The 18,055-nt window shown below is 40.0% G+C and overlaps 1 protein-coding gene across 1 annotated transcript in view; it reads left to right on the top strand.

Annotated features, from left to right (window-relative positions):
• Window positions 1–18,055, top strand: part of LOC308282217 (neuronal acetylcholine receptor subunit alpha-7-like) — a gene marked incomplete at both ends in the record, with an annotated part of 132,710 nt that overhangs the window by 38,918 nt on the left and 75,737 nt on the right. Inside the window, one exon of the mRNA XM_080722562.1 lies at window positions 4,391–4,435. Within this exon, the coding sequence (XP_080578688.1) occupies window positions 4,391–4,435 (45 nt within the window). The remainder of the gene's footprint in view (window positions 1–4,390; window positions 4,436–18,055) is intronic.

Genomic DNA, 18,055 nt, shown 5'->3' on the forward strand with positions numbered 1-18,055 from the left:
TATGTGAGAATCCAGCATTTTGCAAGGTTAGCCCTAGACACACACGCACGCACGCACGCACGCACGCACGCACGCACGCACGCACGCACGCACGCACGCACGCACACACACACACACACACACACACACACACACACACACACACACACACACACACACACACGGACAGATACGCCTACACAGACTGATCCATTTCTAGGACAGCTTGCTTCCTGCGCCTCAAAGAAAAACTGTTCCATAGAGAGAAAGACATGGAGACATCATTGTTATAACACGTGCAATCCCTGCAGACTGTCAGATTTCATGCTGTTTGCAGAGGCAAACGGGAGACGATACATACACTGTCACAGCATGTGTCTGCATTCCCTGCAAACAGGAGAGGTAAAGTATAGCTCCCTGTCATGTACTGTAAGGTTCTGCTTCTCCCACCTAAGCCTTTTGTTCCCACACTCTACACAATAAAATCCCAGTGTTGGACTTGATCGGTGTTGCAATAGTACAGTACTTGAACAAGCTGACTATCATACACTTGAGTAGCTGTAGTGGAGTGGGTACAGTGGCTGTCCCAAAATGGCTTGCGGTGTTGCTGGCGACTCGACTTGCTCTAAACAAGCTAACTAATAATAATAACTTGTAAGACGCTTCAGGGCGACATGCTGAAGGGCGAGGTCGCGCCAATTCTTGGCCATCTAGCCAGTGATGTATATCGGACCAGTTACCCATATATGGAGACCACTGCATGATAGTCAACAATGTGATGTCAGAACATGCCCATATATGGGCATTAGTCATTTATGGGCATTCCCAGATGCCCTTATTATTGATGACATCGGGACAGGGATCTCCATATATGGGCATAAAACGAACAAGGACGTAATTAATGTAATGTATTAATTAAGTGTGACTCGTGATGACATCAGCGATCCCATTATGGGCATAAAAGAGACATCAAGCCAGAGTGTGATGTCAGAGCGACATAACCCATTCTGTTAAGAGTGGTTCCCCTGACATCACAGTGACATCAGAGCATGATGTCAGAGCGGCAAACCCATTCTGTTAAGAGTGGTTCCCCTGACATCACAGTAACATCAGAGCATGATGTCAGAGCGACAAACCCATAGAACCACAGAAAAACCCATAGAACCACAGTCACAGGCGTGACATACAGCCAGAGATACGTGGACAAGATGTGCCGGTTTTCATAGTCCTAGCAATAATGATAATAATAATTTGCACTTAACTTAAAGAAATGCTTTGTTAAAAAGGTAGGTTTTTAGTCAACTTGTACAAGCGTCAGTGGACTGTGGTGCTCTCAGGTGTTCGGGGAGGGCATTCCACAATCCACAGACGTGGGGCAGTAGAGCAGAACACCCACGCGGACACATTTAGTCTGTTCTGGTCACGCTGGATCCATAATAAGATGTATACTGTATGTACGTTATAATTGCCTAATTACAATTTGAAAATAAAAACACTGGCAATTATTTATTTTAGAAATATGGTAGTTCGTCTTTTACTCAAGGGGGACAACGCCTCTGGCAAGTTGATGATGTAATTTGTCCATATTTTTAAAATAATGTTTTTATGCTCTATTGTCTTGTTTTTTATGTTTTGTTCATGAAAAAGAACTAAAATGTAAGTGGAAAAAGGTTGGTTAAGTACGATTGTTTATTGCTGGACCACACATGGACAAATGACATGAACTTGCTCTCTTGTGTAAAATATAAACAAATTCTAAAAAATATATATATACTTTATACAGTATATTTTTTGAATTATAGAGGGCCATTATAGTGTATTAGGCATATAAGGCTTATTAGCCAGGGATCCTCTTTAACAGCTCCATGCACTCATCTGAGCCATCAGAGCAGCCATCTGCTGGGTGAAGCAGTTAAACAAATTCCCCCCTTCCCTGGGGACCAGTATATACTCCCTCTTTGTTACTCCCTCTTTGTAGGTCGACCTGCTCTGTCATGCTGCTTCTGCATGAACTACAGCGTTTGACCTATTTGAGTTCATCATATTATTTTAGTCCCAAGGTTGTTGGAGGCAAGGAATGCTTCAAGCACAAACAAAGAGAAAGCTGGATACACACAAGAGCAAAGCTACTGTATAAGGAATGAATGGTCAGAAAGCCCTCAAATTAATTTACATGAACTGTTCAATGAACCAAGACCTTCCTGTATATTAGAAACGTTACTTTAACATTAGAGTCACATAAATCAACATTATAATCATCACATAAAATCATCATGGTGAATCATCAAGGCTTTCAATATCCCAATTTGTAGGATTAATGGTCCGCCACACTTTGTTAGTTTGGTGGTGGTCATTCATTCATGTGAGATTTCCACGTCTGCAAAGCTGGAACTCAATTCATGAGAATCTTGTCATTCTAGATTTGTTAGTATTAGATTCAGAAAGCAGGAGTCAGGCACACAACTTGCAACTGTGGTTAGATGATGAGCACAGCCAAAACAGTAGAGCGGGGAAAGCAGAGAGAGCCGGGGTGTCATTTGGAAAATAGGCTGGCAAGACACTGGCAGGCAGGCAGGCAGGCGGGACACAGAGCGAAGCAGTCAGGCAGAGAAAATAACTGGACATTAACCTCAGGTACTGGGAAACATGGAGTGTAATGGAGTTCAAGCAACATATATTGAAAGAGAACTTGAACGTGGCCGTATTGTTAATATCCCATTGGTGAACTGAATGAAAGACTGAAAGACTACTAGAATGTGGAGGCGGGGTATACAGGAGCTTGGTGAGTGAAGAAACTGGAGATGGGTTGCAGGTGTGCAGAATGATTGGCACTGGCAGCAGCTCCAGAGGAATGGAGTGCCACGTCCAGACAGACGGACACAGACAGAGAAAATGAGAACCAAAAACACAGGGGGAGAGGTGAACAGAAGAAACACTGGTTTTGACAGGATAGTACAACCGAACCATCACAAAACTAGACTTTGAAAGAGTTTGCATGAAGACATGAATAAGTCATATTACAAGTAACACTTTAAAAAGAAACACATTCCAAGCTGTTTCTGCTGTTGTGTTTACTCTCCTCTGCTCTCTTCCTTTCTGGACTGAGGAGAAAACGATCATCAAGGCACCTGTGCTAATCAGCACACCTGCACTGAATGCCAGTCAATTGTCAATTCAATGAGGGCATTTTTTACAATTACAGTGTGACAGGCAAGAGTAACAGCGTGACAGGCAAGAGTAACAGCGTGACACAACTGCTGCAGGTTTTCACTGTAACGTGTTCCCTACAGTCGCTATTAGGAACTCTTTCTGGCAGCCGACCACTGGTCAGCCTTATAGCTCCTTGTTCTCACATTCTCACATACACAATTCACTAATGGGGTCTGCTTGCTGCATTGTCTCATGCTGCTACTGCTTACCCTCCACCACCCCAGCTACCACTTGTTGTTGGGAAGCGGGATTTCCTAATGGTAGAAGTGTGCTCCCTGATCTTGATAAATGTTCGTGCATGTGTTATAATGTGCATGTTCAATGAAAGCAGATCCCTTTTTCACCATACCAAATAAATGCACATTTTACATTCATTCAAATATTTTATTTCAAAATGTGAGATGTCTGGATGAACTAAGCATTATTCACCCGGCAGAGTACAGGTACCTCCAGTCACAAATTCACTGCTAAATGTTCCTCTACCTGTAGCACTGCCTTTTTGAAAATATTGCCATATGAAGTATCATTTACATTCTTGTGAACCAATAAACTGTACCAAACTACAGACCTTGAAATTGGGGTGTTTCACTCCGTTGGAGGATTTTGAGATCAGACATGTTGCTTGTGATTGTTAACTTTGATCTGCTTGTTTTTTTGTTGTTCGACTGCTGCATCTAGGCTGTCCAAATACACATTTTATGTATTTTCTTGTCAAATTTCTATCAAAGTTTTACAATACAGTATATCGTCGTTGTCGGGTGGAAACCTTGTCCAATGTCCAAAACGCTTCGTTTTGCATTTGTGATTTTAAAAATGATTTAAACTAGTGAAAACAGCCGATCTACAAGCACACAACACCTTGCACTGCGAGGCGTTGTGTGCTTGTAGATCTGCTGTTTTCACTACCTGTGCGACGGCCTTGATGAAGCAGGGCATTACTTCGCGAAACAACATACAAATTTGAAACTTGGAGATACAAGGTTTCTGCCCGACAGTGACGATATGCACATTGCACACTAAGATCTCTCAGTGACTAAACTGTATAAATAACTATGAAGAACTTTCACAGCCTATCTGTTTCTGAATCTTATCTCCAGACGCTTCCTCCTCCAGGGAAATATTTGGAGTTACGCTCCACTTAAACTCATTATGCTAACATCTCTCTCTCTGTGTACCCTTCCTCTGTTCTCTTACCCTCCAGGATGAAAAGAACCAAGTGTTGACTACAAATGCCTGGGTGCAGTTGGTATGTCTCCTCTTCCTACGCATACACATGTTTTTGCTTGATTCTATTATGATAGTCTGGTCACACTTTCACACTTTTTAGAAGTTGTGATTTTGTTTCTGTGTGTGTGTGTGTGCTTGTGTGTGTGGGTGTGTGCAGAAGGAGCAAATGCATTTTCCGGCAGTGGCACCTGCCGCGGAACTGCCGCACCGCCGCATAGACCGGTAGTGGCAGTCGCGCTGCATCGCCGGCAATAGGACCGGCGGCCGCCGCACAGACCGGCAGTTAGACCGGGCAGGGTGCCGGTGCCGGAAAGTGTATTCGCTGTCCCTCGGTGTGTGTCTGTGTGTGTGTGTGTGTGTGTGTGTGTGTGTGTGTGTGTGTGTGTGTGTGTGTCTGTGTCTGTGTGTGTGTGTGTGTGTGTGTGTGTGTGTGTGTGTGTGTGTGTGTGTGTGTGTGTGTGTGCGCGTGCGTGCGCATGTACAGTGAGTGCATGCATGTGACATTGGTTTCTTGTAATGCTGATATGGTCCCTCAATGTTTGTTCATATTTCAGTGCATACAAAACAAAGAGGTGAACTGCCTTTAAATAATCAAACCAATAACATAACAGTTTGTTAGTTGTGAAGTTGCAACATGGAACATGTTTTCCAGTTGTTTTATTTTGTTATTCCTTCTTTTATTGATTTTGTTCTACTTTGCTTCTTTTCAATTTATCTGTAAGCTCTCTAAAGGTTTTATTATTTATATTATATTAAATCATGTTGCAGAAACAAAAAGCCACTATAATAAATCCCATGGGACCTATGGGAAATTGTCACAAACACTATGCTAAATGAATTGATGGCTGTGAAATGCAATATTCATTACATCCGTCTTTTTTTAAACCACAAAAGGGAGGAAAGGTAATCAGGAAATCTGTGTACACAATACAATCCATAGTGTTAATTTGAATCGGGTCAATAGGACTAATTTGTACAGTCTGTGAGTTAAATTAACACTGATGATTTTACTGTGTCGGCTCTTCTGCTTCATTACTGTGGTAGTCCCTATTAGCACGTCCCTTTAAGTAGGTCACGAGACACAACCCACACCAGCACTATTGGACATATCCAGTCCAATCAAGCTGACAGGCTCACAGCTTTTGAGTGACTGAATTATTCACCTGCGCTGATGGGATGGCAGATGGGGCACCGCAGACACAGCACATTTCAAAGGAGACCTTAGCAGTACATTATCCAGCTCACTGGCACACAGTGGCACAGAGTGACTGCTCACTTCTAGACCAGTGGTTCCCACCCAACCCTTTCTGGATCAGGGCCCACTTGAAAGTCTTGACAGCCTTCACAGCCCACCCATCATTCAGACCACTTAACACTGGCCAGATGGGTGGGCTGCATTCATGGATTTTCAGATGCATGTTTATTTGAATGATCAGACAATTGATTGCGTTCCGGGCGGTTTTCATCAGTGGAAACGACATTGTTTGAGTTTGTATTTATCGCTGTCACTACGAAAACAACATTTTCAACGTTTTAAAGAAAAGACTGCCTTTATGGATGTTGGAACTTTGCAGGGCTATAGTTAGCACATTGTATTATATTATGTCCTTGCTAGGACCTAGCACTTACTGTATAATGATAGACAGAAAAACATACTGTAAACCCTTCAGTGTATTCTTAATTGACTGATGAATTCTTGGTCCTAATAGTTTCCCTCTCTACCACTCTTTGCTGCAAAGTTGATTTTCAACGTGCCATATTGCAACTCATAGTGTGAGCATACAGATTGTATTTCCGATGAATGTTCGCCTGCAGTATTATGACATGCCCAGAATACGGATGCTAGGTTTCATGTGTTGGCATGTGACTATACATGGCAGTAGCGTCTGAACCTCACCACTACCATAATATACTACAGCTTGTCATTAAAAATACTTTACGACCTTACATTACTCCGTTTTCTGCTTGACTCTGACTGAGAGAACTTTGCAATGGCAGCAGATTTATAGGGAAAAGACCAACACACACATTAAACATACATAAGTATGTCACTTTATCACAGGGTTGCCCCACAGTGTATTAGAGTGGTTGCTAGTCCTTTAACCACTTAAGCACTATTTTATACTTTTCTGTATAATGGTGTCTGGTGGAAACTATGTTGAAAGTGATTAACTGCTGGCCAGATATTTTAGTTGATGTTTTTAATTTGGGTTTGAGCTTGTTAAGATGATTTACTTTCTTATTTACTTTCTTTTAGAAAAAAACAAAACATAAAAACCAAAAACATTAAGATTCTAAAATGATCAGTCTTACCATATCATACAATTACTTTTCCTCAATTCCAGTTACGAGACACCAAATACAACTTCAGACCCATTACCCATTGAATGATCAGACAATTGATTGCGTTCCGGGCGGTTTTCATCAGTGGAAACGACATTGTTTGAGTTTGTATTTATCGCTGTCACTATGAAAACAACATTTTCAACGTTTTAATCCACCGAGCGCGTCGAGCGTCCTGTCAACGTCAACGCTGGGAACGCTCCCGTTTTAATCAATGAAGGGTGCTCCACTGCCGACGGCGACGTCAACGTCGGACGCTCCGGTGACGGCGTCCAAACTCGAAAATCGCCCCGGTTCAATTATTTGACGGCGTCCACAACGTCCAGTCATGTATCAAATATGAATAAATGCTTTGTATATTTAAATGTAGGCTATATACGTGCGTTTCTGCTGTTGGCTATCCATTCACAAGGTGACTAGATGTCCCAAAAATCCACAAAACAAAGTGGTCAGTGGTGCATTGCTGCTCTCTGCTGTGAACATAGTGTGCTCTATACGTTCACATTCAGGTCACAAATAGTTTTATTCCTGTTTGAAAGTGATTTTCATGTTGTTTTGGAAATGGCCTATATTGGCCATAGAGTCACAGCCGCTGCGCTGTGGAGCCGGTCGGACGTCAAACGCAGTCAAGACGCAGAGCAACGCGACGCCGCCAGTGGAGCCCTGGGGTTAGACACGTTACCTTACACAGCCCGTTGTTCTCACAGACTGCAGGGCTACTGAGTTGTGTTTTGCATCTGCTGGCTGTAATCTGTCCTGTTCCAGCCAACTGACATGAACCAGGGCCACAGATGACACGTAGTGATGAAGCCATTAGGTGCATGACTGAAAACACATGTCAGCAGCCTTTAAATGGAGGCTACTTTACTTCTTTGATTATAACAGAGCAACCTGAGGCAGACATGGACTGATATGGAGGTCACGCACACATATATTATGCACACACACACACACACACACACACACACACACACACACACACACACACACACACACACACACACACACACACACCTGTACTCACATTGTGCAAAACCCAGTTTGACTCACACACGCACGCACACACGCACGCACGCACGCACGCACGCACGCACGCACGCACGCACGCACTCTCACACACACACACACACACACACACACACACACACACACACACACACACACACACACACACACACACACACACACACACACACACACACACACACACACACACACACACACACACAATGAATCATTAGTGACCACATCAGCAACACATCATCCATTCTATAGGGAGTATGCCCTATGGCCACAACATCTGAGTGCATGTGACTATATATAGCATAGCTCTGCAACACTGGAGAAACACACACACACACACACACACACACACACACACACACACACACACACACACACACACACACACACACACACACACACACACACACACACACACACACACACACACACCGTGAGTAAATCTCAGGATTTTACAGTGTGCACACACATACAGTATTCTTGATGAGGCCCAAACACGCTGCCATATCAGCTGACCTACATGACCAATGTCATATGCATCAGTGGTGTAGCACTATTCTTTCGTTTGTCCCAGAGCAAATGTGTACGTATGCTGTAAAATCCTGAATGTTCATTGAACTCAGAGAGTGGACAAATGGAACAAAATTCACCATTTAATGCCTGTATGTTGTAACATACAGGTCTGTGACATGACAACTTGACCTTTTTTGGTATTTGGCAGTTTGAAAGGCCAAGGACTATTACTGTGTAATATATGACATCACTATCACAATAAATAAAGGCAGCTCACTGAGACGATAGGGGCAGCACTGTGGTGCCACATAGCAGACAGGATGGTACTGTAACTCAAAACGGAATACCATGTATCACTTCAGCACTCAAAGGCAAAACAGCACACTAGAGACGGGAAGAATGTGTCTTCAACAAAGTGCATGTACTGTAAGAAGTGTATGCAGAACAAATGCAATTAGTGTAATTCATGGGTTGCATTTGTAGTTCTAAACCGGCCATATTGAGGACCAACACAGGTGTTCAATTTGTCTGATTGGCATAGAAGTAATGTTCTACGTTAATCAAAACACCTGTGTTGGTCCTCAAAATGGCTGGTGTAGGACTACAAATGCAACCCATGAATACCAAAGACACAACAATGGCATAAGCTACACTACAGTATGCAGACAGTCCAGCAGGAAATGTTGAATATAGAGGCATAGGATGAAAAATAAAAAAGAAACCCACTGTAGTTTCTAATTAAAAACACTAAACCAAGACAGGGTGTTATAAAATTATTTATTGGGCAGGGGAAATAGTAACATTTTTAGAAGAATATAGTCATTGCTTTTCATTTAATTAGTTCCATTACATTTTTTGGACCATTTAGAAATGTGCACTTCTAATAGCAATACAGCAGCTTAAGGGCGCCATCTCAAATGAGATGGAAGGGATCATGGCCCGACTGTTGGCATGGGTTCACAGCCAAGTGTCATTATCAGTGATTCATTATCCACATTGGCAGTTAAGTTATACTTTATCGCTCCAGGTGGGGAAATCCGTCCTCTGCGTTTGACCCATTCTAACTATGAACTATTAGGAGAAGCAGGCAGGGACCAGCTCCAGCTCTAAAGCAGTGCCCAGGGGCGTCACAAGAGAGGGGGGGGGGGGGGGGGGGGGGGGAGTGGGACTGAGTTACTAGGGCCCAAGGTGGAGGGGCCTGTAAATATTTTATACTTTAGCTATTGAAAAATAGCAGAAATACAAGCTCACAGTGCCGCGCTGCAAGCTTGTAGATCTGCTACTTTTGAAAAGTCGTGAAAATGTGTACAAATCTTTGAATATATGTATTTTTTAAGCGAACATTTGTAACTCAAATTTTGCTCCTGGGGGGGGTCCCTGGAACTAAATATTTTGAGATGGGGGTCCGTGGCCAAATACATATCATTTTGGGGGTCCTTCACATGAAAAGGTTTGAGCACCACTGACATAGAAGCATAGGTTTTTCAAAAAACCTTAGAAGGATTTGAAATATTCAAAGACTTGCACAACTTTTCACGATTTTTCAAAAATAGCAGATCTACAAGCTCACTGTGCGGCACTCGGTGCCGCGCTGTGAGCTTGTATATCTGCTATTTTTCAATAGTTAAAGTACCCAGGGCCCAGAATTTAGATGTCCTTTATTGGCCACATGGGAAATTAATTCATCTTGGGTCAGTGCAATACAAACAAGACAAGAATAAATGCAGTAAATAGGTGTACACGTACACGCAACAAAAAGGATCTGTCTGTCTGTCTGTCTGTCTGTGTATCTGTGCGTGCGTAAGTGTCTATACAGTATGTGTGCGTGACCTCCATATCGTCACTGTCGGGCAGAAACCTCGTATCTCCAAGTTTCAAATTTGTACGTTTTTTCACAAGGTAAAGCCCTGCTTCATCATACAAGGGCGTCGCACAAAGGTAGTGAAAACAGCAGATCTACAAGCACACAACGCCTCGCGATGCGAGGCGTTGTGTGCTTGTAGATCGTCTGTTTTCACTATTTTAAATCATTATTAAAATGATAAACACAAAACGAACGGTTTTGGACATACAGGGTTTCCACCCGACAACGACGATATGTTATAATCAAAGCACTAGCCTCCATTTAAAGGCTGCTGACTAGGCCTGTGACGATTCACTTTTTCCCGATTCGATTCGATTTCGATTCATAGGCTGACGATTCGATTATATCACGATTATTGCGTTTTCCTGCGATTTGCGATTCGAATCACGATTATTGAGATTTTTCCCCACAAATTACAGCTTTTTTATATTGAAAAATTTTAAAACAATTCTAAACAATATAAAACATTAAAAGTTGAATCATATACTTCAAATCAATGCAGCCAAATAAAGTCAGTCAATCTTTCTGACATTTATTTCAGCCAAAGTGCCAGTGGTACAACATTACAACAACATGTTCCTGGTCAAGATGCCAGAAAACACAGAACAAAACAGTCATAAAAAAAGAAGAAAAAAAAAATCGCTGTGCTGCAGGCCTACTAGCCTGACACTCAGCCTGAATTGACATTTCGTTTCACTTCATTATTCAGTCTGAAAGTGCTTCCCCCCAGGGCGATTGCAGGGATGGGCGTTGCCAAAAAGAGGCAGTCTTCAGCGATTGGTTCACCGACCAACACATGACATAGTGTGGCTGGCTAGTGGCTAGCCTGTTGCTTGCTAGTGCTACTTGCTAACCAAAGAAACAGTCAGAATAGGAGCACTACGAACTAGTAATCAAACACAACATAACATGCCTGCTACTGGTGTTTCATAGCGAGATCGATACGATCGCATTTTACCGCAATTTACCGCATTTTATCGCGACGCAATGCGCGGTATGGTACGGCGGCGGCGCTGGTGGACTTGGAAACACACATGAGTTCTGGGAAACCCCCACCCACGCTGATCACAAGACGCTGATTCACGACGCTGATTCGCCGATCGGATTTTCAACCGAGGAAGGACTCTTCAATGAGAGCACTTCTAGACCCCTGAATCGCCAAAACAAAAAATGTAAAGGGGTGTGGCTAGCGATTCAGGGTCTGGAACTAGGCTACAGGCCTACAGCACTGTGCTAGCTTTAGCCATAACATGACATCCTCATGACCTAAAACTGTTCCTTTAGGACCTGTACTTACTCTGACTGAAAGTGGTTATTTCACCATCAGGTTAATTTCGCCTTAAAAAAAAAAAAAAAAAAAAAAAAGTTTTTTTTTTATTTTTTTATTTTTTTATAAATAAATAAAATCGGGAAAATCGATTCTGAACTTTGAAAATCGATTAATTGAATCGCCAGCATTAACATCACGATAATATAGTGAATCGATTTTTTTGCACAGGCCTACTGCTGACATGTGTTTTCAGTCATGCACCTAATGGCTTCATCACTACACGTGTCATCTGTGGCCCTGGTGGTTTAGAACAGTAGAGCCTCTTGTCTCTCATGTCAGTTTGCTGGACAGATTACAGCCAACAAGACACAAAACACAACTCAGTAGCTCTGCAGTCTGTGAGAATTCTGGGCTATGTAAGGTAACATGTCTAATACATGTCTCCCACGCTCGCACATGTGCGTGGGGGTCTTAGCTCAACAACTCCAGTTCTTCCAGGCGGAGGGGCAATGGGGTTGTGAGGACTGATGTTTGTTAAGGAGGTGCTGAGTTGATGTACAGATGTGCCATTTAAAAACTTCACACATCCTGCCATTGGCAAGACAGTAGATTTCCAGTGGATTGGCAGAACATTGAACTTGTAGATCAGCTATTTTTGCTATTTTTCTTACCTTTTCTGACTTTGAAATCTAAATCTACCTATGAAGGTGGATTCTGCTTTTCAATGGGAATGGATTGGTTTCTTGACATTTGCGTGTTTCTGCAAAAATACGCTCCATTCTCCAAAAGAATTAGAACCCTAACCCAAGACAAGGAAAGAAACCTGTGGAAAAAGAGCAGTACAGGAAAAGAGCAGTAATTTAAGACTGAAGACTTGAAACGGCACATCTGTATGTCTTTGTTGGAGGAAACCAGAGGATCATAAAAGATTATGAAAGTGACAGCACCAAGACTCAGACAAAACACAATCTTTTAAATTACACAGTGATTGTTTTCATTTTACTTTTCTAGGATAGGAGTGTAGCCAATTAAGCTAATTTAGATTTGTGTGCAGGGGAAATCTGAAATGGCCGTTGGCTATTTTCAACATTGCATTGCCAAATAAGGTGCCAACACAAACATAACAAACCATCAAACCTGCTGGCGCCAAGACACACAAACACACACACACACACACACACGCACATATGCACACACACACTCACACACACACACACACACACACACACACACACACACACACACACACACACACACACACACACACACACACACACACACACACACACACAAAGCATCCTCCCACCATAGTTCACATCTCTGTGAGAAAATATCTGACTGTCGCTTTCGATATTGCTTTGCCAAACAAGGCATCAACTACAACAGCAAGTTAACACTTCCTCTCTGTGTACATGTTTGGAATGAGTTCAACTCACATTCATGGTAACACTTTAAAATAAGGTACCATTAATAAACATTAATTAACAGTTATTAACATGCTTATTAACAGTTAGTTAATAGTTAATTAACAACATGAATAACTATTAATAAGCTACTTTATTAACAATTAAGAAACCATTTATAAGAAATGTACTAACCTTAATTAACAGTTATTAACATGCTTATTAACAGTTAGTTAATAGTTAATTAACAACAAGAAGAACTATTAATAAGCTACTTTATTAACAATTAAGAAACCATTTATAAGAAATGTACTAACCTTAATTAACAATTATTAACATCCTTATTAACATTTAGTAAATAGTTAATTAACAACTGGAAAACTTAATAAGCTACTTTATTAACAATTAACAAACACTTTATAAGACATGTATTAACATTAATATATGTTAACAGAAATAGACAATAAAGAGGTTAATCAACCTTAATAAACACCTAATAACCTATTTAAAAGATACTTTATTAATGATTAATAAGCCATTTAATTAACCGTTATTTAACCGTTTATTAAACATTAATTTTATGTTTCTATGTTAATATAAGGATAATAAGAAAGTAATACATTCATAATTAACACTTAATACACAATTAATAAGATACTTAATTAACAATGTATAAAACCCCCATAACAAACTCATTAACTATATTATACTTATTAGCACATTAACAGACATTAGTTAGTCTTTATTAATAGCTTATAGTGCATTTTTAAACTATTTACTAACCATTTATTAACACATTAATTAAGTATTTTGCAGTACCTATTCAAAAGTGGGAGCAGTGTCTTATGAACATTAACAAATCATTAATAAAACACTCATTAAAAGGAAATGTGTTTCTTATTAACATCAACACATTGTTTATTAAGCATTTATTAACACATTAATTAAGCATTTCGCAGTACCTATCCTAAAGTGGGAGCAGTGTGGTATAAACATTAACAAATCATTAAATAATAACTCATAAATAATGGAACAGTGGCTTGTTGACATCAACAAAGTGTTAATAAATTATTAATTAACACATTAGTTAAGCATTTTGCAGTACCTATTCTAAAGTGGGAGCAATGTGGGATAAATATTAACAAACCATTAACAAAGCAGTCATTAACAATGGAACAGTGTCTTGTTAACATCAACAAAGTGTTAATAAAGCATTAATTAACACATTAGTTAAGCATTTTGCAGTACCTATTCTAAAGTGGGAGCAGTGTGGGATAAATATTAACAAACCATTAACAAAGCAGTTGTTAACATCAACAAAGCGTTAGTTAAGCATTTATTAACACATTGATTAAATATTTTGCAGTAGGTGCAGTGTCGTTTAAACATTAACAAATCATTAAGTAATAACTCACTAACAATGGAACAGTGGCTTGTTAACATCAACAAAGTGTTAATAAAGCATTAATTGACACATTAGTGGGATAAATATTAATAAACCATTAACAAAGCAGTCATTAACAATGGAACAGTGGCTTGTTAACATCAACAAAGCGTTAGTTAAGCATTTATTAACACATTCATTAAGAATTTTGCAGTACCTATTCTAAAGTGGGAGCAGTGTGGTAAAAATATTAACAAACCATTAACAAAGCACTCATTAACAATGGTACAGTGTCTTGTTAACATCACTAAAGCGTTAGTTAAGCATTTATTAACACATTAATTAAGCATTTTGCAGTACCTATTTTAAAGTGGGAGCAGTGTGGTATACACATTAACAAAGCATTAACAAAGCACTCATTAAATGACAACTTTGTTTTTTTTACAAGAAGGGTTCATATTTTTAGATTGTAATATTTCAGTGGTTGGGGGCATGCATACAAGTGGCTAAATATGTAATTTTACACAGAGTAAGCCCATTCCCAAAATACAACGCAACCTTTCATGGATTGATGTGACTTATGGGGGCTTACTGTAAATAGCAATAAAGAAACTGCTGGCCACTTGTACGCATGCCCCCATGCGTACGCATGCCCCACATTTTAGCACAGTAATCGCGATAAAACAATAGAACGAAGCAAATAAAAACATTTTAGCACTCACTTTTTCTTTTCCCTAATTACAATCTAAAATATGAACCCTTGTTGTAAAAAAACAAAGTTGTCCTTTAACAATGGAACTGTGTCCTGTTAACATCAACAAAGCGATAGTTAAGCATTTATTAACACATTAATTAAGCATTTTGCAGTACCTATTCTAAAGTGGGAGCAGTGTGCTTATAAACATTAACAAAGCACTAATAAAGTATTTATTAACAATAGAACAGTGTCTTGTTAACATCAACAAAGTGTTAATAAGCATTTATTAACGATTTGGCAGTTCACATCTACCCAAAGGGGGTAAAAACAGGTCCAGAATACATTATGTTCACATAAGTTGATTTAGCGACTAAATATCTTACTAGATGGGGGTTTCTCCCGAAACAATGATCAAATGTGAAAGCATGATGGCATATAAAAACAAACTATTTAACACCCTTTTCCCCCTTTTTTTTTATCTATAGACCCAGACATGCGTAAATTGCCTTACATAGGCTTTTGTGTAGGTTCTATAAAGACTATTAAATAAATACTACAATATAAGGACTACTTCACAGACTTTCAAGCTTTGTTCATATAATTGGTCCTAACTAATGCTCATAAATTAGGGTACCATTGGCTGTGAACAGTTTAGGAACCCGCCTACCATCATCGATCGGGAAACCAAGCTAATAGAAACTGCAGGCTTTCTATTCCTGGAAAGTTAGCATGACGGAAGCTATTTTTGTCGTGTTAAAAAGTTAAAAAAGTGTCACTGGTAAGCAGGTTTCTGAAGTGTCCACAGTTGAACATCTGTGAAGTGGTCCTTTAAGCGTTGTTGATGGCATACTACATAGCCTTACCAGGGCTGGGAAATGTACTCAAAATATATTGAAACCGATATCTGGAACCAAAACTTTATCATTTTCATGTTGGTTAATTGAATAATCAAGGTGCAGGCTTTAAAATGATTACCTTCACACACAAACTATGAAAAACATCTGAATGAATTGTATACTGTAGTTATCTTGAACTATTATGTCTTGTTGCAGAATCTTCCATTCAGTTGCTCAAGAATAAAATTCATTTAATGCTAACAAACAGCATTATTCAAGCATACATGTTACAAATTCTCTTGGAGGGAAAATATGTGCCAGTTGACTTAAAGGAGTAGTTCACCCAAGACATGACATTTATTCTATCGTTTTACTTACCCTGTGATGTTTATGACCCATGGAGATGTTTTGTTTGTAAAGCCTTCTTTAATGGTAAATCCAGAAGCGAGGAAAAACAAATGAATGGAATCAATCAGTGACCCGTTTCTGCAGCAAAAAAACAATATCAAAAATCCTTCCATTAAAAAACAAACAAAGCTCCAGTGTCCTATCAAAGCCTGTAGTTCCATTATCTGTTGAGACCAGTTCAAAAAGTTCCCTGTACAGTGAGAAAATTAACATTATAAAATGCTTCCGGTGTAAATAAACTGTGCACGAAAAGGGAGCGCGCTTGGCCAGGCGTGTGCATTCTCAGCCATGCTCGTTCGTGAATGTGCCCCGTTGTTTTGAGGTTGCGTCATCAGCGCAACCAGGCACCAGCCTGTTTACGGTGAAATGAAAGCTACTGGAGATGGGATTTATGGCTGTTCTCAGCTATGCTTGTTGTAGAGATAGGACGTTCGTGAACAAATTGAATCTTTTGAACGGCTCTTTAAAATGAACGATTTCATGAATCCGGCTCACCTCATACAGCCATAAATCCCATCTCCAGTAGCTTTCATTTCACCGTAAACAGGCTGGTGCCTGGTTGCGCTGATGACGCAACCTCAAAACAACGGGGCACATTCACGAACGAGCATGGCTGAGAATGCACACGCCTGGCCAAGCGCGCTCCCTTTTCGTGCACAGTTTATTTACACCGGAAGCATTTTATAAAGTTCATTTTCTCACTGTACAGGGAACTTTTTGAACTGGTCTCAACAGATAATGGAACTACAGGCTTTGATAGCACACTGGAGCTTTGTTTTTTAATGGAAGGATTTTTGATATTGTTTTTTTGCTGCAGAAACGGATCACTGATTGATTCCATTCATTTTTTTTTCTCGCTTCTGGATTTACCATTAAATAAGGCTTTACAAACAAAAAATCTCCATGGGTCATAAACATCACAGGGTAAGTAAAACGATAGAATAAATGTCCTGTCTTGGGTGAACTACTCCTTTAAGGTTTGTGTCCTACTTGGGTATTAAAATAAATGCCAAAAATTGCTCCTACTGATGTCCTACCCTACTGGCTCATCTGCCAGTGAAAAGCCCCCTTTGGAAGGACGTAGCAGCTCTTTTTTACTTATATTTTGTTAGTAGTACGAGATAAAAGATCAAAATGACTGGATACTCTGAAAATAGTTTTGGGTACAGACACTGTCACTTTCAACATTTATCTTACTTTTTACTTTAGGTAAATAACAGTGGGTTATTTATTCCTAAAGGAAAGCTGTGGGCAAACAGAAGTAGCAATGTTTTGGGGCTAATGATTCCTTTGCAGTTAATATAATATCATTCTAGTACAACTATCACCGTTGTATAATTCTTCCTCTTCTTGCCATCGTTTGAGGATGAGGAGCTTGAGGAATCTCTGGCGAAGGTGGTAGAGTAACTGGACTCGTAGAGCGCAGACGGTACAGATGGTGACTTGACAGATGTTGCAGACTACTTTCTTTCACTGGTGTGTCTAGATGCTGTGACAACAAAAGGCAACGTTTAAGTAAATAGCAGGTTAGGAGACAGTCTTTAGGCATTTTAGACATGTTTTTTTCATAAAGACGTTCACTTTTCAGAAGGTGTCTGTGTTGAAAATATATTTAGTTTTTTTCATTTTGTGAAAAGATTACATTTGGAGCTGGAAATGGTTTCTGCACGACAGCAGAGATATTATAATTATTACACCATTTCTGTGATTCTGTGGGTGTTAAAAAATAATCTAGAAAAGGGTTCATAGTAGTAAATTAGTCGGTGGAGGGACGTGGAGTTCGAAACATCATGTCCATGGTGTAAGGAACAAAACATAAAAAAATATCTGTAGGACCGTCACCAAAATAAAAAGCCTTTCCCAGCCTTTTTTGAGCTAGGTCAATTCGACTCGGCCTG

Source organism: Nannobrachium achirus (assembly GCF_963921795.1).
Source record: "Nannobrachium achirus genome assembly, chromosome: 3".
Classification (NCBI taxonomy): Eukaryota; Metazoa; Chordata; class Actinopteri; order Myctophiformes; family Myctophidae; genus Nannobrachium; species Nannobrachium achirus.